General features: G+C 30.5%; 1 protein-coding gene across 27 annotated transcripts in view; it reads right to left on the bottom strand.

The window, feature by feature from the left end:
* Nucleotides 1-634: 634 nt before the first annotated feature.
* LOC127704561 (ankyrin repeat and sterile alpha motif domain-containing protein 1B-like) overlaps nt 635-22076 on the bottom strand; it is a 121453-nt gene continuing 100011 nt past the window's right edge. For all 27 annotated transcript variants that reach the window (XM_052208654.1, XM_052208651.1, XM_052208653.1 and 24 more), the window contains 4 exons: nt 19050-19136; nt 18670-18807; nt 14030-14240; nt 635-4902 (listed from right to left, as the gene is read on the bottom strand). In XM_052208654.1, the coding sequence (XP_052064614.1) occupies nt 14061-14240; nt 18670-18807; nt 19050-19136 (405 nt within the window). In that variant the 3' untranslated portion in view covers nt 635-4902; nt 14030-14060. The remainder of the gene's footprint in view (nt 4903-14029; nt 14241-18669; nt 18808-19049; nt 19137-22076) is intronic.

Below are 22076 nucleotides of genomic sequence, written 5' to 3'. Positions count from 1 at the left end.
ACCTGGTGATCAAATTAATTCATAAACGATAATTGTTATGTGGGGAAAATCATGTTAAAAGGGTTATCCTACAAGTTGGCTTGGCAAGGCTGTATTTTCTGTTGCTTTATATATCATATATATTTTGCTTTGTTGTATTTTTTCCATCTTTTGGTCCTGTTTAAAGGCCATCTTATAACATTGCCGACAGAAAAAAAAAAAACACTTTATGATTCTGTTGAAAGCATCCACGCATGGATTATTTCTAATGTTCATGATGAAGCAAGTACAATACTAACAGCAATTGTTGTGCTTGACATGACTGTCACACAATATTCTGGAGGGGAAGCTCAACAACTAGTTGTAAAAGTAATCAACAACAATGGATGCAAAGCAAGGACCATACAATCAAAGTTCTCAAGAGTAAAAGGACTGAAGATGATTCCCTACACCAAGCGCAAAAATAATATTGAACCATTCCCTGAATTGTCAATGGCTGCAACATTGTAAACAAATTACCCAGAATGCTTAGAGTCTGAAATATCAAACTGCTAAAGGGATTTCAGGGGGGGGGGGGGGGGGGGAGATGTTAACAATTCAAAACAAGTCATGCATGTGCAAATCATGGAAGTAAATTGACAAAATACAACAACAATTTCATCTAAATTTTATTCGTTTTGCATTATTTGCTGTGAAATGCACACTTTAATGCATTCATTAACTCTAACAAATATAAATGAAATGAAACAAATGCTGGTCTTGTTATATCACTGGCTGCTTAAAAGTGACATATATAGGTAAATAAGTAAACTCTATCCAATGTATTACAAGGTAAATAAGAAAGATTCATAAAATTTATTACAAGGTAAATAAGTAAACTTTATCCAATGTATTACAAGGTAAATAAGTACCAGTCATCCAATCTATTACAAGGTAAATACGGAAGATTCATCAAATCTATTACAAGGTAAATAAGAAAGAGTCATCCAATCTTTTACAAGGTAAATAAGTAAGATTCATCAAATTTATTACAAGGTAAATAAGTAAACTTTATCCAATGTATTACAAGGTAAATACGGAAGATTCATCAAATCTATTACAAGGTAAATAAGTATGAGTCATCCAATCTATTACAAGGTAAATAAGAAAAATTCATTATTACAAGATTAACAACGATTTATTTCTTTTAGTTAGCAGACATTTGTATTGAGAGACTAATTTGTGAAACATGTATCTGTAATCTTTGAAAATGTCCATTTTATTAAATAAATAATCTGTCAATTTCAAAAATGTTAAAGCCATGCATATTCACATGTAATTTATTAATGCATGAAGACATTTTAGGATAGATATTTGTAAAAAAAAATAAACTATCTTATCTACCTCTAAAGTGAATTTATAGAATAGTCTGAGAACATCCAATAGGATTTAATACAATACTATATTTACAACATTGGTGATGTTAATTGTTCTTTTCATACAGAGTTTACTTCTCATTGTTTATGATGAATTTAATAAAATTTTACCGAATGACAAATTTTCTCCATTTCAATATATTTGTAAAATCTTTATCAATAGAACTGGACTAACATTTTAACTTTCATACTGTGTCATTTAAGCAAAGCTTCATATGATATTGTGTCCATCAGGATGACTTGGCAAACTACAAGTCAATATACTGCTATTCGTATTAGTCATATATTTGAGATGACCATTGGTCAACACTAGTTCAGGAGATTTTCCCACAATTTTTCAGATAGACAAGCATATACATAACGAAAAATTATAAAACTTTGTTCTTTTGAGTGTAAGCTTAGTATAAGCATTATATATACTTGTATATGAATATAAAACCCTCAATATTATAAGATGATCAAACCAAAGTTAAGTGTTTAATTTACATACTGGCACTTTCTAAGAAAATGTTTAAATAGGTTAAAGCTACTTTTGAATTCAATTCTTTATAAAAGAAGAAAAATATATTTAAAATGATGATCATTCTGAGCTTACATTTTTTTGATTGGCAAGTTAACATTACATCAAAATATAATATAGATGATATTATGTATTCCTGTCTTTAGGGAAAAATCAAAACGCAATATGTTTATACCATAGTGACTAGACATTTAAAACTTTTCGAAACACATTAAGACAATATACAGATGGTCGTTGAAAGTCTATTGTCAGATGTACAATACAAAATAAATACAGGTCACGACACTAGTCTATTAAGTCAGGATTATATTATCTTTAACAGCAAAAAGATCTCAACTGTTTGTGTGAATCCCGCATGCTATTACTATCTGTAAAGGAGCTTCTTCATTTTAATAGTGTGGTTATGACCAAGAGACAGAAACTGGATCGGTTATCTGGAATTATATACAAGTACTATACTGGTACTTTCTAGCTGAGGCTTATGTAATGTTATTGTTCAATATAATGATTTATCTACGTAGAAATCTGCTGCATGGTTTTACCATGGAGAACATGGAATCAGTGAATTATGTATTTGTTTAATATCTATATAAGTTGTATCTGCATATCAAATCATCAAAATATTTTGTAAACCAATTTGGATATCAAAACGAATTTTTGTTATGGTTCCAATGATAAAGATTTTTTGATTTTGTATAATAAAAGAGATCGTAAACTGAGAGATCTGGAATAATAGCTTGAGGATCTAACTCTTAAAAATAAAATTAAAAATTCTGTACAATTTTTACTGAGAACAAAATTCCAATAACTTCTTTGATGAGATGTTAGATAATGAGTTATGGCATCAAGCTGGGAATAAAGAATTGAAATTAGGAATTAAATAAATGTTTGGGGAATGTAAATATTAAATGAAGATAAATCTCTATATAAATATATCTAAACTAAGCACCTTCTGATTAAACATAACAAAATAACATAAATAACTACCATGTGACAGTCATGTGGTCACTGTGTGACTATCACATGATTTCAAATGTAAAAACAAAATAAAAGAATCTCATCTCAGATTTCCTCTACCCAATACTGTTGTTTGTGTCAAAGGTAAGGTATACTATTAAAGTCCAGACAATCTGGAATACCATTAAATCTCAATCTGTACTGACAATAAATTTTAAACTCAGTCGAACTAACAATAAATCCTGGTGACATATATTAGGAATAATTAAAACATAATATTAGAATAACATCAAAATTAAGTGATTTCTGATAAGTTCTAACAACATCATTGATTTTCAAAGTCCAATTTTTATAGTTTTGTTCAAAATATATATTTTAGTCATGAATTGTAAATTTAAGTTACAAATTGTAACAAACTACAGGATCTGGGAATCTATACAAACTTAGGGATTCTTGATTTGTTTTATTCATCACATTACAGTTAGGTGGTCAAATGGTGGTCTAACATTTATGCTTTAATGGAGACGCCTATTAATAATTATTTTTTTTATAAATTATTTTTCATACAAATCATAAATTTATATAACATGTGTTTACAGAACTTAAAATATTGTTCAAAACGAAGTAATTATTATGATTTGATCCAATGTAACATTTGTTAGAATAAAAAATAACATATTCAGTATTTCAAAAAAATTTAAATTGTTCATTCCAATTATTCTAGACTATTTTGTTACCTTTTTTTTAATTAATTATACAAATATATTTGAAACAAATCTGTGTAACAATTTTTACAGTAACAATACTAACAGAACAAACCAGATATACAATTAATGGTCACATTTTACATAAAACAAATCGGTTATCATCTGAAGCATTTTCAAAATTATATAAAATGCAACATTGTGAACAACTTTTTTGTGTGGACTATATGAATAGTAATAACTACTCATAATTTTTCATTGACAAAGCTTGTAAGATATGTCCCCCATTGAAACATACCCATCATATTGCTTTTTACAAGTGTGACATTAGATAAAGCAACATGTCTCATACTAAATTAAGTGGCAAAATTTATAAAAAAAAATTAGTATGATTGGCAATGATACAACTTTCCACTAGAGACCAAATGATGTAAACGTAAGAGGTCACCAAAATGTACACAAACAATGTAACCATTAACTTTATATCTGTTTGTTTCTAATCAACAAAAACAACATGGCAAACTATTGCACAAATTTCATACATAAACAATTCTATACACAAAACTTACATCTATTATTTATAGACATGATGTAGTCAATAAATAAATCACCCATTGCACTTTGTTTTGAAAAACCTATATATACATGTATATAATGAGGATGACTATCATCATTTGTGTTGTTGCACTATCAGAATACATTCTTTTAGAACACTATTTAAAGAAAAAACTATACTAAAAACTGAACTATCTTCAATTTCCTTGCACATTTGACTGCAACAGGCCTTAAGCTAATCTTTCATTATTAATTTAAATAATTGCTGTCTTCTTACTCTGTATCTAAGTAGAAGTATTATTTAAGTATAATTATCTTATGTATGCTTGTAAATTTTAGTCCTAAAATGCATATGCTACAATATCATTTTATATCTGAACATTAACAAGTTTTGCACAAAACATTTGACATTTTGAAAATGAAATATACAATATTTTAATAAAATCTTATGGCACTGTACAAAATATGTAGATTTGTGATGAATTTGTATATTGTGACAAGTGTAAGCATGAAAAAAGATTTCTGTAACAAAAATCTACAATAATTTGAGATCCATACAAAGAATCAATAGCGTTCTGATATCTGACTGCAAATCACCCATTTTTTTGTCCATTTTCCCAATGCTAAAATTATTTTCAAATAACACATATTGAATGTAATGTCAAAATGTTCCTTAAAAGGCCTCTTCTGGTGTAAATACTGACTACTGGCTAACTGACCCTGGCTGTTGTATCACAGAAAAACATTACAGTTACAGCTGACTGGTTTTTTTCTGGAAAAGAAAGTTTGTATTTGTTTCAATAGATAGTAATGTAATTAAAACAAAGACTAATTATAAGCCGGCTGGATGAAGGTCGTCAGCCTTGGAAGGCAATTCATCTAGGAGAAGAAAACTCTAATATAAAATTTCAGGTAGATTTGACTCGTCAGCCTTGGTCCGTAATTGATCTAAAGGAAAGAAACCTTGAGTAAAGATTCTTTGGATCTCCAGGTTGGGGATTGAGTGATAGGCCAACAACCTATCCTCATAATAAAATGCTTCGCTGGGCGCAGCTTGATACGACCGCAGAGGTCTAACCCTGAACAGTTGGGGCAAGTATGGACACAACATTCAAGCTTGATACAGCTCTGAATTTGGATTGTGATTAAATATTTGACACAGCATAGGTTTCTGACACAGAAAGAATGTGGTCTAAGAACTTTAATTTTTTTAATTTACCTATTATGGTCCAATGTCCAAAATCAAAATACATGGTTAGATTCAGCATATCAAAGAACCCCATATATTCAATTTTTGTTGAAATGAAACAAAGTTTAATTTTGGACCCCAACTTGGACAAACTTGAAAACTGGTCCCATAATCAAAAATCTAAACACATGTTAAGATTCAGCATATCAAAGTACCCCAAGAATTCAATTTTTGTTAAAATCAAACTAAGTTTAATTTTGGACCCTTTGGACCTTAATGTAGACCAATTTAAAAAACGGGACCCAAAATTAAAAATCTAAAAACACGGTTAGATTTAGCATATCAAAGAACCCCAATAATTCAATTTTTGATGAAATCAAACAAAGTTTAATTTTGGACCCTTTTGACCTCAATATGAACCAATTTGATAGCCGGCCCACAAATAAAAAATCTAAATACATGGTAAGATTCAGCATATCAAAGAACCCCATATATTCAATTGTTGTTGAAATCAAACAAAGTTTAATTTTGGACCCCAATTTGGACCAACTTGAAAACTGGGCCAAAAATCAAAAATCTAAATACATGTTTAGATTCAGCATATCAAAGAACCCAATATATTCAATTTTTGTTGAAATCAAACAAAGTTTATTTTTGGACCCCAACTTGGACCAACTTGAAAAAATCAATAATCTAAACACATGTTTAGATTCAGCATATCAAAGAACCCCAAGAATTCAATTTTTGTTAAAATCAAACTTAGTTAATTTTGGACCCTTTGGACCTTAATGTAGACCAATTTAAAAAACGGGACCCAAAAATTAAAAATCTAAATACACGGTTAGATTTGGCATATCAAAGAACCCCAAGAATTCAATTTTTGATGAAATCAAACAAAGTTTAATTTTGGACCCTTTTGACCTCAATATGAACCAATTTGATAGCCGGCCCACAAATAAAAAATCTAAATACATGGTAAGATTCAGCATATCAAAGAACCCCATATATTCAATTTTTGTTGAAATCAAACAAAGTTTAATTTTGGACCCCAATTTGGACTAACTTGAAAACTGGGCCAAAAATCTAAAATCTAAATACATGTTTAGATTCAGCATATCAAAGAACCCCATATATTCAATTTTTGTTGAAATCAAACAAAGTTTAATTTTGGACCCCAACTTGGACCAACTTGAAAACTGGGCCCATAATCAAAAATCTAAACACATGTTTAGATTCAGCATATCAAAGAACCCCGAGAATCCAATTTTTGTTAAAATCAAACTAAGTTTAATTTTGGACCCTTTGGACCTTAATGTAGACCAATCTAAAAAAACGGGACCAAAATTAAAAATCTAAATACACGGTTAGATTTGGCATATCAAAGAACCCCAATAATTCAATTTTTGATGAAATCAAACAAAGTTTAATTTTGGACCCTTTTGACCTCAATATGAACCAATTTGATAGCAGGGTCCACAAATAAAAAATCTAAATACATGGTTAGATTCAGCATATCAAAGAACCCCATATATTCAATTTTTGTTGAAATCAAACAAAGTTTAATTTTGGACCCCAATTTGGACCAACTTGAAAACTGGGCCAAAAATCAAAAATCTAAATACATTTTTAGATTCAGCATATCAAAGAACCCCATATATTCATTTTTTGTTAAAATCAAACAAAGTTTAATTTTGGACCCTTTGGACCTTAATGTAGACCAATTTGAAAACTGGACCCAAAATTAAAAATCTAAATACACGGTTAGATTCGTCATAACAAATAAATAAATGTGGTCAATGATTTTACAAATCTAATGCGCCATACTGGTCTTCCTTTATAAATATGCATTTCTTTAAACATAATTTAAAAGCAGTGTAAGGGAAGTAACCAAAACGTTGTATTTGGATTACCTCCCTTACACTGTTTTAAATTATCTTAATTGTTCATTAACCATTACTTTATACATAATTTAAAAGCAGTGTAAGGGAGATAATTTCAATGATGTATTTGATTTATCTCCCTTACACTGCTTTAAATTATGTTTTGTACTAAAGTATTTGTCCATTAATGAGGACAACCTTGTTTTTCCCCCTTTTTTGCCCCTTAATTCTTAAACGGTTTGAGCAATAACCCCCCAAAGCAAATCCTAACCATCCCTTTGTGGTATGGAAACTTGTAGTATAATTTCAGAGAGATCCATACACCGTTCCACAGTTATTGTCTGGAAACTAGAAAATGCTTATTTTTGGCCCCCTTTTGGCCCCTAATTCCTTAACTGTTGGAACCATAACCCCCAAAATCAATCCCCACCTTCCTTTTGTGGTATTGAACCTTATGGTAAAATTTCATAGAGATCCATTCACTTAAACTAAAGTTAGAGTGCGAAAACTAATGCGTCTTCGGACTACGACGCCGGTTGACGACGACGACGATGCCAACGTCATACCAATATACGACCACAAAAATTTTTTTGCGGTCGTATAAAAACTATAAAGTTACAGAAACACGAAACGCGCCCTATGCGACACATGGCACTTACGGGAGTTGTAAGTTGTAAGTAATTATAAATAAGAAGATGTGGTATGAGTGCCAATGAGACAACTATCCATCCAAGTCACAATGCGTAAAAAGTAAACAATTGAAGGTCAAAGTACAGCCTTCAACACGGAGCCTTGGCTTACACCGAACAGCAAGCTTTAAAGGGCCCCAAAAAGACTAGTGTAAAATCATTCAAACAGGAAAACCAACGGTCTTATTTATATTAAAAACGAGAAACGTGAAACACTTATGAACCACACCAACAAACAACAACCGCTGAACAACAGGTTCCTGACTTAGGACAGGTGCAAACAAATGCAGCAGGTTAAAAAGTGTCTGGTTTTATATATTTGGTCTATCACATGAACAATTTACATTCTTATTCATTCAAAAATTAAATGCACTGGTCCTTTTTATTTTTCATTTTACTTTAATGTAATTTAATTAATTAGGGATAATACCAATATGATTTGCTTAAAACAATTTACGGTTAACAACAACATGCTCCAACAAAGGAAATGGCGTTTATTTTGTAGGAGTTCCATTGTTTTTTTACTTGAAAAAATTTCAGTACAGGTTTATTGTAATGGAAATTATGAGTCAAAGTTGGTTTTAAATTGAGACCCAGATATATCCCTGAACTGATGAACAGACCAGATTGATATTTAATTGTTTTCAGATAATCACTGAAATTAAGATTAAGTAAACAGCAACGTCACTCTATTATTGTGACACAAGTCAAGTATCCTCCATACTGTATTAAGATGTAAACAATCGAATATAAGCTACCAGCAGAAAATATAATAATTATCTGATTGATTTAAAAATTTTCCATGATGGACATTAATATGATGAACAATTTGTAAAAAAAGACCTTCTATTGAAACCATGATAGAACTGTAATCCTCGGCAAGATACCATTACAACAACAAGAATGTCAAATGACCCTCATCCTGCGTAACTTAACGTCACTTCATTTAACAAAACTGATTGAAATGTTTGTTTAATTCAGTCAGACATAACATGTCTATAGAAAAACTCCAACGACCCATCACTGAAACAATCTACCGTCATTTTCTTCTTTATTTCTACATAATTAAATACAACAGTCTCAACAGATTTTAACAAAAGCTGGTTTAACTAAAGCTTCTTTTTAACAAAGATTACTACTTGAAACTTTCTTGTGATTATGATCTGATCATATAAAGAAGTAATTAAATTGAATCTTTTTGAAAATTTGAGACATTTTGTTACTTTTATTATAAACATGATGAATAAAAAGAACAATACATAAATAGAAAGATGAAGCAGCATCCTTTTGTTTGAAATCTGGTCACTACTAAGTCAATATATACATCACACCTCAAGAAGTTCCATTTTTCTCAGAGGCTACTATTAAGGAAAGGAAGAGAAGATGGAATTTGACTGATACTGTACCTTCAAATCATTATATTTTCACACAAAAAATGCAATAGATTCTAATTATATTGAAACTTCAAGCTGAAAATGAGGAGATCTGAAACTGACTGCGATGAGAGATTACATTCCATTTCCCACATTACAATAGCACTCTTTGTGCCACTTAAATGTCGTCTTTGAAGGCAGCTGATTTTTGTCACTAAAATGTTGTTTTTCAAGGCAGCTGACTTCTCAAACAGGGTTATGAATTATGTTTATTAAGAAGTTTTTGGTAAGGAGATGATCTCTCAAGACTGTCATAAATTTAACAATCATTTTCTTAAATTTCTTTAACGATTTTGTAAATTTTGTGATGTTTTTATAATCTGACATCATATACAACATTCAAAAAACATTTAAAATCAATTTAAACTTATGCAATCATACTTTTTAAAAATTAATATGTGTTTACATTCATTACAAATGGTTACTACTCCCAGCGGATCGTTTGTTCGCTCAGGTTTCACTTTGAAAACAGTTCACTCTGTTTATTTCCATTCATAACTGACAAACACAACAAGGCCATGATTAATATTCTAACATTAAAAATACTGTGTTCATTATAACAGGCATAACATGCGTTTTGTTACATACAAGATCTCGAACACGATATGAAGATTGCGTGACTGCACCTCATGTTTGTATAAACCACTTCTTAGGTCAAAAACAATCATTATAAAACCAGTGATAATAGACATCATGCACAAATTGCATGAAGATCGTTAATCGACCGATTTCGGGTCAAAATAATTACCATCTAAGTTTGAAAAAGGATAAAAACAGTATGTCATATGCCAAACACAACGCTGCTGTAAATAAAAAGAATGGTCTCAATGTAATCTTATACTCTGCAGATTGTATAATATTATCTTCAAATATTACAGAGGAAAATAATATGCAAACAATTTATTTAAAAACACCCTATCTGCATGACTCCACCTACTAGAAAAAATGTCATGCCTAAATGCAAAACGCAATGAAGCGATATTTAAACTAAGTTATAACTAACAAATATTGTGTACACGGACCATTCAGGGTCAAAACAATTTTATTCATTAAAGCTGAACGATACGGAATGGCGAGTATTAGGTTGCAACTTATAAACCCAGAACATGGTAAAATATGCCTTTTTGAATTAATTTGATATAATTCAACCCCGTCAAAGTTGGTAGCTTCTGAATGGAGGCTTTGTTTTGATATCGACAAGATCCTGCATGGCGTCACTACAGTGGTTGACCTATATATAGCAATTCAATTATAGTCATTGTCCGATCAAATTTTCTGTGAGTTTGTACAATAGAATTTGTTTACGAGATTTGAAAAATAATAGCATGCATTGACATTATGTCAAAATTAAAAAACATTAATATCTGTTAATTACTGTTGACGTTTTCATTTCCAAGTTTTATTCATACCTATGTTAAATATAGAATTAATAAATATTACAGTACTAATTTTTTGTCATAAAATAGAAAACTGCTTATCAATTACATCAAACGCACCCTTTGTATATTTCAAGGTTAGACATTAGATTGGGTTGTAAATTTTGATATCGTTTATGCAACCCCTACACATATTATTGTAATATAATGAATCATCATGCCTGATTAGTTTTTATGTAACCTAAAGAGTTATATGATACAGGGATCTTGGATATGTTTGTGTCGATGTAATTTGTACAGATTACAACCAAAGGAAGACAACTCTAGCAGATCTTTATGGACCATAATGTTTTGAAAGTGAAACGACTGATTGATTGATTGATTGCTTAACATTGTGTAGATTGAAACAAGAGAAAAAAAATGCATTTAAAAAATGTTACATTATAGAACTTTTCAAATATACATTAATGAGAGAGCTGACAATCAAACTAAAATAATTTTGTTAACAGCATAAGCCTGTGAAGCTTTGAATTGTTACCTATAAAAATTTTAGTTCAGAAACATCAAAAAAGATTTTCTTTACAAAATGTATATTTTTTCAAAGTGCGATGCACTTGAAATTTACTCTCCCATCAAATGATCATTATAATTTATATCACACCTTTATCCCAATATCTTCAAAACAACATAGAAAAAAGTATACCTCAATTTAAACCATGCTTCCTTTACTCTAAATCCATTGGATGTTGGATGTGTGTTGATTGATACTTTAGTCTTAGATACATGAATTTTAATTAAGTTGTTGTTTGAACTAGCTGTCAGCAACTGCGAGTACTCTCAGATCTGTACTAAGTGTCTTTTTTGTTGTAAGGATGTATAAATACCCTGTCACATCCAGTCTGTGTTTTTGTTACTTGTTTTTCTGCTTTGTATCGATCTGATGAGTTAAGCCCTTTTCAACTGATTTTTATAGTTTGTTCATATGATGTACTGTTACACCACTGCCCCAGGTTAGGGGAGGGATGGCGCTTTGGTGCCCACTAACATGTTAAACCTCGCCACATTCTCTATGTGCCTGTCCCAAGTCAGGAGCCTGTAATTCAGTGGTTGTAATTTGTTGCTGTATATCATATTTGTATTTCGTTCATTGTTTTTACATAAATCAGGTCGTTATTTTTCTTGTTTTTAATTGTTTTGCATTTGTCATTTAGGGCCCTTTTAAAGCCAACTATGCGGTATGGGTTCTGTTCATTGTTGAAAGCCGTACAGTGACCTATAGTTATTAATTTCTTTGTCATTTGGTCCCTGGTTGAGAGTTGTCTCATTGTCAATTTAATCACATCTTCTTATTTTTTTTATTCTTATTAATTAGCTGCTGGGAAATCATTTTTTTTTACAGCTTGCCAAAAAAAAAAAAAAAAATTTGAAGGTTTTTTAAAAGTATCAAGAGTGGATAAGTATTGTACAATTTGGAATCAAAGCATTATTTGAATTTATAAAAAAAAATGTGGACACATGATGCCCCCGCTTGCATATCATATAGTTATAAAGGGACAAAACTGAAGAACAATAAAAGTGACGCTACCCAAATTTGAACTTGATCTGAGTTTTGTGTGTAAGTCTCATAACATTTGGTTGAGGCTAACTTAAGTAGAGAACAGAAACTAAAAATTCAGCAATTTTTCTATTTATAAAGGGGCATAACTCAATAATGGTTAAAGTGACACTACCCAAATTCAATTTGATCTGTGTTTTATCAGTGGAAGTCATAATTAAACATTGCATTGTATAAAGCATTCATTGTAGTTGATTCAACTATAATCATGGACAAAGGAAGATAACTCCAATTTTAAAAATAACTTGATATTTAGAAGAAAATAAAAATTTTGCAATTTTTTCCATTTATAAAGGGGCATAACTCTAGAACGGTTAAAGTGACGCCACCAAAATTCAAACTTGATCTGTGTTTTGTGGTAATAAGCATTGTGTATAAGTTTCATAACATTTGGTTGAGACAAACTTAAATTAGAGAACGGAAACTAAATATTTTGCAATTTTTCCATTTATAAAGGGCATAACTCTAGAACGGTTAAAGTGAAGCCACCAAAATTCATACTTGATTTGTGTTTTGTGGTAATTAGCCTTGTGTATAAGTTTCATAACATTTGGTTGAGGCAAACTTAAGTTAGAGGACGGAAACTAAATATTTTGCAATTTTTCCATTTATAAAGGGGCATAACTCTAGAACGGTTAAAGTGACACCACCAAAATTCATACTTGATCTGTGTTTTGTAGGTAATAAGCCTTGTGTATAAGTTTCATAACATTTGGTTGAGGCAAACTTAAGTTAGAGAACGGAACCTAAAAATTTTGCAATTTTTCCATTTATAAAGGGGCATAACTCTAGAACGGTTAAAGTGACACCACCAAAATTCAAACTTGATCTGTGTTTTGTGAAAATAAGCATTGTGTTTAAGTTTCATAACATTTGGTTGAGGCAAACTCAAGTTAGAGAACGGAAACCAATTTTGGGACGTACGGACGGACGTACGTACAAACGGACAAGGGTAAAACTTAATGCCCCCACCGCTACGGCGGGGGCATAAAAATTGTATTGAATTTGCACTATATCATGTTTTGTGTTCATCCATTTGCATTTATCTCCATATATTCTATGGAGTATATTAGAAATTCAGTGCAAAGTAAGAATTGCAAGTCAAAATATTGCCAAATATTGTATGTTAATTTTAGAAAGATATCTAAGGTAAATATTTGATACTTAATATTATATATCTAGCATCCCATCCAAATGGCTACCTCAATTATCAACTCAAGATAGATCAATTTTCAAACATTAAAATGGGAAGTTTACAGAGTGTATCAAAATTTGAACATTAACTACCAAGAGTGTATCAATATAAATATATATATATCATAAGTGGGAGAGAGGTATAATCTGTTTCAGGTGATTTAGAGGAAAATTCAATGTGCAAAGTTCTGAATATATAAGGTGGAAAATTTAATTTAATCACTAGATTGGGTATAAAAATTTATCAAACTGGTGAGAACCTGTGCACCAAGAATAAGACAAAAAAACATATGACATCTGTGCACCAAGTAAAACGTTGTTGTTTTCTCAAGAGAATTTTAATGTTAACAGCTATTAACAAAATGACTAAGTGGGAGTCGAGGTAAATTGAAAAATCAAATAAAATTGTCATCTATTTTTGTATTAAATGCCAATTGTAAAGTCTAATGCATGTAAACAGCTGTATTGCATCTGAACACATGTATTAAATGGTTTATCAAAGTATTTATTATATAATTTCTACCTTCAACTTCCTCAATTTTTTTTCTTCAAAGTCATACAGTATTTAACGAAGCTTTCGATGATGATTTACTTTGTGAAGAATCTTCTGCATCACTCTGACTCAGTGTTCGTTCAAACTCTTTTGCCTCCTCTGCAGCTTTTTCCTTCTGAGCCATCTGGTAAGCTACCTCGAAAGCTTCTCCAAGAGTCATAATCACCTCTCTAGCTAAATCCTAGAACAATATACAAATAATCAGATAAGTCAATTGTTACATGTACAATAATAAAATTACAAACTTTCTTGCAACTGGTTTATAGTTCAATTCTATCAAGAGGTTTATTAAAATGTTTACTTGTTAGAATCACTTTTGGAATCAGCTGAGAAGAGGTGATTTTACCTATGATTTATAAGTCATTTTAATTTCAACAATTATCAAATTAGTTCCAACTATCTCTTGACAGAATTTTGATTAAAACAGCCAGTAATATTGATAAGGTTGTAGTATTTTAACACGTCATGTCATATGAAAAATACTAAAATTAGATGCAGATATCCAAGGGTTGACTGTGGTATAGAATGTGGTTATATTGTCATCTGGACTCCAATAAAACCAATGCTAGAGGAATGTAGATTTCCTGCCTTATGTTGAAGACTACCATGCTCTCTGAGAGGCTAGAGGAATGTAGATTTACTGCCTTATGTTGAAGACTACCATGCTCTCTGAGAGGCTAGAGGAATGTAGATTTACTACCTTATGTTGAAGACTACCATGCTCTCTGAGAGGTTAGAGGAATGTAGATTCACTACCTTATGTTGAAGACTACCATGCTCTCTGAGAGGTTAGAGGAATGTAGATTTACTGCCTTATGTTGAAGACTACCATGCTCTCTGAGAGGTCCTGAGCGTTACCTACTGCAAGATATAATTTATTTCTGCTACCACCTAATTTACTCTCTTTTCCAATTTTTCCAGAAAATAATACCTATATTAACCAAAATTTACAATTTAACTTTTTAATACTTTGATATTAATGATGTAGGGTAGATAAACTACGGAGAATATTATTCTAAATTTTGAGAATATATCAGTGTTCTCTGCAAAAATTTCATATAACTTAAATATTCTGGTAAGCCTGGTAGTTTTGAAGGAGCATCTGTTTTGAAAAAATAAGGCCTCAGATCTTCAACTTTGAAATTACTTTTAATTCACTTGTGATAAAATAATAAACCCTCACACTTGGTACATAATGTATTTTCAACAGAATTTTTGTACTTGTATATTTTTTTTCTGTTACGTGAGAAAATTATAGTGCACCAAATGCAAATATTGTTTTATTTACAAGTCAATAAATTTGTTCGGTAACACCACCAACAATAAGCAGCCATGTGTACTTAGCATAAGCTTGCCCTGCAGGGAGCAGATCAAAGAATGAAGATGTTCCCGGCCAATAATACACCACTACAATACAATGCTCATCTACCATAAAACAAAATCCTACGCTGGCTCTTAAAATACAATTATTTAGGTTTCCGTAATGGTTTGTTAGTCGACAACAATAATTGCATGAAATCTCAGTTCTCAACCAGACTTCAAAGAAGAGATCAAAAGTCGTGCCCACATGGGGTAGAAAGCCTGTTCAGTAGGAGTCGTAGGTCACTTCTATCAAATCCAATAGGGATAAACTTAATCTCTTGTGACGCTTAATCTTAATGGATTCATTTTGATTTTGCTAATTTGTCATTGAAGTGATTTTAGTGCATAATAACGTAATGGAAATTATAAATAAAATTTCTTGTATAAAGGCCATTCCGATTGTTACTGTACAATGCTTATGGCTTTTCTTTATAGCCATGTTTTGTTAGTCATATATAATTTCTATGAAACAAGGAGCGTTAAAAACATGTCATTTATACGATGTTGTTTTTTCATTATTATTTTAGTTAGATTATATAGGAAAAATTCTCTTGAACAAATAAAATAAACAATAGTGTTGTCAGAAAATCAAGCTAAAAGCATTTTTAAACTTGCTCTTCTGTTTTAAAAACACTGCACACTTTTGTTCAAGATGAAAATATAGCAATACAAGCACTGTATAAGATATTAGTTTCCTCAGATAATCTATGTACACTTTATGTTTCCTTAGTTGGTATGCAAACTCACTATTATAAGTTATAAATGGATCCCAAAAATATTCAATTATGTATCTGAACAATGTCATATACATATATACAAGTTTGATTTACTAGTGGTATACCTGCATGACATAAGTCATTGAATACAGAGTTTATTCTAAAAAGGAGTGTCCTGTAAATAACTCTTTACATCATTTTCACTGATTTATTCAAATGGAGGTGATTATTTAATAAACCTTATTTTGTTGATATTGGTTATATTTTGACATATCAATTTTGCACATTGCTAAGTTCATATTGAAAGTGTAAAATCTGAACTTCGCATTTACTGATTTTTTTTACAGAATAAATATTTTTATTGCAACCAATATTAGTAATCAGCAAATATAACAACCATATTTTACTATTAATTTCATATATTTTAAGTCTGTAAATCCTTTAACTTTCTGAAGTACAATGTTTTATTTTTTTTAATTTCATATTCTTTTTCCAAATACTGAATGATCTCATATAAAACAGACAACCAAACACACAAGGCATGCATGAATACACTTTTTAAGACCAACATACAGTAAATCTATTTAATATAAATAACATACGAAGCCATCAAGTACCGATTTGGATAACCGTTAATTAAACCAATTCACTAAGGCAAAGTCTAGGACACATCAATAAAGCCAAAGGGTATCTGAATATTACCGGACATTTAACCCTACAATTATGGCGTAGTTTATTACAATTTAACCCATTATTCTTTAGACATTTTGACAATAAGAATAGGTGCAGACAAGTCAATGACAAGAATAAGAATGTCTATTATAAAGTCTTATAAGTGGCTTACATTTATTCTATTTCTTACAAAATTTGTATTTATTCTAAGTGAAACCTGTATATAAGAACGATAAAACAGAAAATTGTGCATTTTATACACAGGCAAAAACAAATGAATACAAATAATAAATCTCAAGAAAATTTTTATTTTGGAATGCATAAACAAAAGTGGAAAAGGACTTTTTTCTGTTTGTGCATGTAAAAGATTGTTTACAAAAATAATTTGTTGATAAAGATAGAACTGTCAGTGATTTTAATTGTTAAATCAATATTAAATTGACAATATGCTACCATTACTACCATCTTGTATAACAAAGGGAATATTAAACTATACCACCCACATACACTATAAATATCTTATCTCATCACAAATCAATATACGCTGACCTTTCACTTATTTAAAATCATTTAGGCTTCATATCATTTTTTAAATAACTACAGAATGGATTATTTACTTCTAAATTACTGGCGACTATCAATTGACAAAAGTCTTTCAGGTACAAAATGTTCAAAACAAAGTTAAAGTTGTCATCGTAGGAGGAGATTTTCTGACATAAGCGTGGACGAGGATTTAAATGTTGACAGGTATTATAAGTATGCTGGACAGATGGCGATAAAACCTGCAGATAGTCAGGACAGATGTAAAATCGCCAAGGCTTCCCTCCCTTACCTAATGATGGATAAAATTAATTGGACAAACTGAAAAATTTTGGTAAATCGGGCGAACAGTGTGTAACCATGCATAGGTTTAAGTAGTAAAAGGGAGATAACCACATTACAAATTTACCAATGGCTGAAACATCATTTAATGAAATTCTTGTTGCAATGACAATAGAAATAATTAATTTCTTGTTTGCAGTAATGCCTTCAATGCATAAAGACCTGCCTTTTACACTAATGATGTATAATAAAACTGTGTGATTTCTGTCATGGGTTCATTTGGGGTCATTCTCGCATGAATAACCTTAAGATTGAATGGACTATCAATTAGTAACATGAAAATTCCTTGTTATGGATCTAATTATATCTGACATTGTGTAAATGTACATAATAAAGGAAGTTTTAATTCCCCTGGAGCATATCCAATGTGACAATATATAAGTGGAATACCTACCCAAAAACATGTTCCATTATTTCTATGATTATTATAAACATCATGTTTTTTATATACATGTAATATCAAGTCAACATTTAGCAACATGGTTTCTCTATAAAGTATTAAATATCAGCATGATCAGCTTCATATTGCAGAAAAAAATATAAAATTATGATAAAACGACATGTATGCTAGAATCTTTGCCTTTTTGATATGAATGAGTTTTGTGTGTAAAATTTTTTACAAAAAACACTTTATAAATTTATGCATTCCACGCAATCACTTTTCTGGATTTACCTTCATCAGAAACTTTCAAAGCCAAATATTTGATAGCCAAGGATGTAGAAGTACAGAAACATGTGAAGAGTTTTATAACCAAAAGGGACCTAAAAATATAGACAAATCTACCTAAGGTCAACTTTGCATGAGGGAGTCAAATAGTCTTTACACTAAATGTATAACAATAATATACATTTACCAGTATTGGGGTGTATACTACCTAGAGAAGTCCTTACACTGAACATTTGCCTATCATTCTTTCTTGTGATGTGTGTGCATATTTGTGTGTGTGTGAATGTATGTACGTTTGTGTATTTACTTACAGCAGTCCTTACACTGAACACATGGCAATAATGTTTGCAAGTTTCATTGTCTCTTGTGATGTATGCAAAGAAGTTCATACTCTCTGCGTCCTGGCATGCACAAAATATGTTTACAATCTCATGATCACAGATAACTTTCTGAAATGATAAAACATACTTCAAGTTAAAGGACAAAGTTGATACAAACATAAAGATTATATGCAACAACCAAACATTTCTCAAAATAGCAAAAACATTATTAATGCTAAGATTAAATTGCATGTTCACTGTCAAAATTTATCAAAAACATTATTTTGAATAATTTATCTGCAAAAAATAAAGATTTGTTTTTTATTTCATAACAGGTACATATCTAGAACATATTCAGCTAAAATTCTTACCTTCGATTTGGCATCTATAAATTTGACCCCTCGATAAGATATTGACAACATAATGGTTGGGATCTTTGCTATGGCATCTGCTGATTTCTGAGGAAAAAATAATAAATGATGTATAATTACAAGATTGCAATAAATTAGAATCAAAGATTAAAACATATAAGGTCCAAATATTGCTGGTGTACCTGCTTATAAGGCAGATAACATTTTAAATTCTATTATTTTGTACTTTTTCCTGTATAAATATATTTCAAGGTATAAATATATGTGTTATGTGTTGTAAACTATAATAATAATAATAATAATAATTTACATAGGTTATTCATATGTAGGTTATTCATATGTTTATTGTTAAAGAATAATTTCGAGATTAAAAACCAAAACTGTTTGTTCACATATTGAAAAAAAATTAATAACAAGACTAAAATTTTAGTCTTTTCAGAAAGACTTTAATGAAACCAAAAAAAGAAAGGAAAAAGAAATGTAGTAAAGCTTTCTAATTTAAAGAATACAATATCAATCTTTCAATAATGGAAATTCTGGTGTAATTAAGATAATATTGCTAACAAATAAACTCAAAATCTTTAAAGAACTATTCATATAAGAACCACATAAACCTCAATAACAATTCAAATAAAATGGTTGATAGAACATTAATTTTTTTGTTGGTTAAACTGGCAGAAAATTCTCTGATCTTTACAATGTCATTATATTTGTTTAGCATGGATTATTACTGAATTGGGTATCAAATTTAAACAGGAAAATGTAAGGACTGATCAGGATGACTTTAACAATCTATCTTTTCATCAAAATGATTAATGAGTAAAAGGAAGAATACAACATCATTAGCCTCATCTTTAAACCAAGGCTCTTTGATTTATATCCTTATATATCTTTATCATAAATGCTTCACTGAATCTGAAAATGAATGCAGAAGTCATTACTGTTTTTAAATTAATTTTTGCTCTGGAAATTGTCGGAAATGAAGTATTTGGAACAGAAAGAAATCAAACTTAAAGAAAAGAAACGCATGCACTGTCCTTATCTAGTCCTCAGTTCTATAAGATGCAAGTTTCATTAAGCAACATCATATATTAATTTCCCATATCGATGACGAGATTTGGGAATAATGTCAAAGGCATAAGACATCTACGACCCTACTACCAATGTCATCATTGTAAACACATTCATCACCACTTGGAGTTCCGCTAAATAGCAACGATATCAATACATCTGATGATCTTTCATGGAAACGATCGAGTCAGCTGATGCAATCTTACATGAGACGTACACTTCATAACGATCAAAAGTGAAAATGGTGAAATATAAAATATGAAGATGAATGTCCTGATGTGAATTAATATATCTATGCTTCATTTAACATTTTATCGGGAGAAAACTATTATCTATGGTGGGTTCTAGACCAGCATGCCAAAGTGTCAATCAGTGATTTAATCCTTTTGTCCGGGGAAGAGATTCACATTCATCATCATAACATGAAAATAGCCCATTTTTATAATTAATTTTTTTCTTGGAATGTATTTAGTTCATAAAATAAAATGAAATATGTTCTGTATGTCGATGAGTGAGCAACCCCTTAACACAAATATATAGTAATCAAATATAGATATATGGGTTCCAAATACAGTTCTCAACAATGGATCCAAAATGTGTAGCTCATGTCAATGAGTGAGCAACCCCTTAACACAAATATATAGTAATCAAATATAGATATATGGGTTCCAAATACAGTTCTCAACAATGGATCCAAAATGTGTAGCTCATGTCAATGAGTGAGCAACCCCTTAACACAAATATATAGTAATCAAATATAGATATATGGGTTCCAAATACAGTTCTCAACAATGGATCCAAAATGTGTAGCTCATGTCAATGAGTGAGCAACCCCTTAACACAAATATATAGTAATCAAATATAGATATATGGGTTCCAAATACAGTTCTCAACAATGGATCCAAAATGTGTAGCTCATGTCAATGAGTGAGCAACCCCTTAACACAAATATATAGTAATCAAATATAGATATATGGGTTCCAAATACAGTTCTCAACAATGGATCCAAAATGTGTAGCTCATGTCAATGAGTGAGCAACCCCTTAACACAAATATATAGTAATCAAATATAGATATATGGGTTCCAAATACAGTTCTCAACAATGGATCCAAAATGTGTAGCTTGGAATTGTATTCAGTTTAATCAGCTTCTAAATAATTTCAATGCAGATGACAGGAGATCTGACTTCAAGATAAAAGTAGACAGTGACCAACACTGGGTATATTCCTAATTTGGGATAGGTACAATAGAAGTTGACAAGGATAAACTATTTTTCATGAAAGTTTAACCCTGCTTTTTTATCTTAAAGGGTGTGGTAATAAATCATCCAGTTATACTGTTTTCTTCAAGTTTAAAATGCTCACAACTTTTATTGTAGATCTACAAAAAAAGTTGTGAGCATTTTAAACTATATATTATGCGGAGTTCAGATTAAAAGTTTAAGTATTCCAACAGATCGTATTTCACAGAATTATGGTGCTTAAAGTTTTAATCTTCAAACATTAAATAAAAACCATAGTTGTTCCCACTTTTGAGTTTGTATTTCACTCCAACTGAACTAGTTTTGATTTCAGTGATGGTGTTGTACCCCAAACATCATACTATTAACTATGATGCAGGTATAAATTGGTCTAAATAAAAGCAGTGCCTTTTAATTCATAATTACTATTAATAAAGTTAAATGGCACCGATAGAGTCTGGCAAGATGCAGTTTTTTAAAGCATCTTTTTTGAGTCAGTCCTAAATCACATGGAACCTTCATGATCTCAGACTACAAACATTTCAATCATTTCTCATCAAAGTTGAACAAATTACAGCTTTAAAGACCTTCAAGCAGTTGTTTGCCTAAAAAATTCTGTTTTGATCTAACTAACTAACGAATAAGTTTTCCACTAAAAATTTTGGTAAAAAAGGCTACACAGAAAAAATACTTGGTCTGAAACTTTTAATTTCAA

The sequence above is a fragment of the Mytilus californianus genome, unplaced genomic scaffold, assembly GCF_021869535.1.
Source record: "Mytilus californianus isolate M0D057914Y unplaced genomic scaffold, xbMytCali1.0.p SCAF_6, whole genome shotgun sequence".
NCBI classification, from domain to species: domain Eukaryota; kingdom Metazoa; phylum Mollusca; class Bivalvia; order Mytilida; family Mytilidae; genus Mytilus; species Mytilus californianus.
Note: the sequence above shows the minus strand (reverse complement) of the source record. Positions and strands in the feature narration are given on the sequence as shown.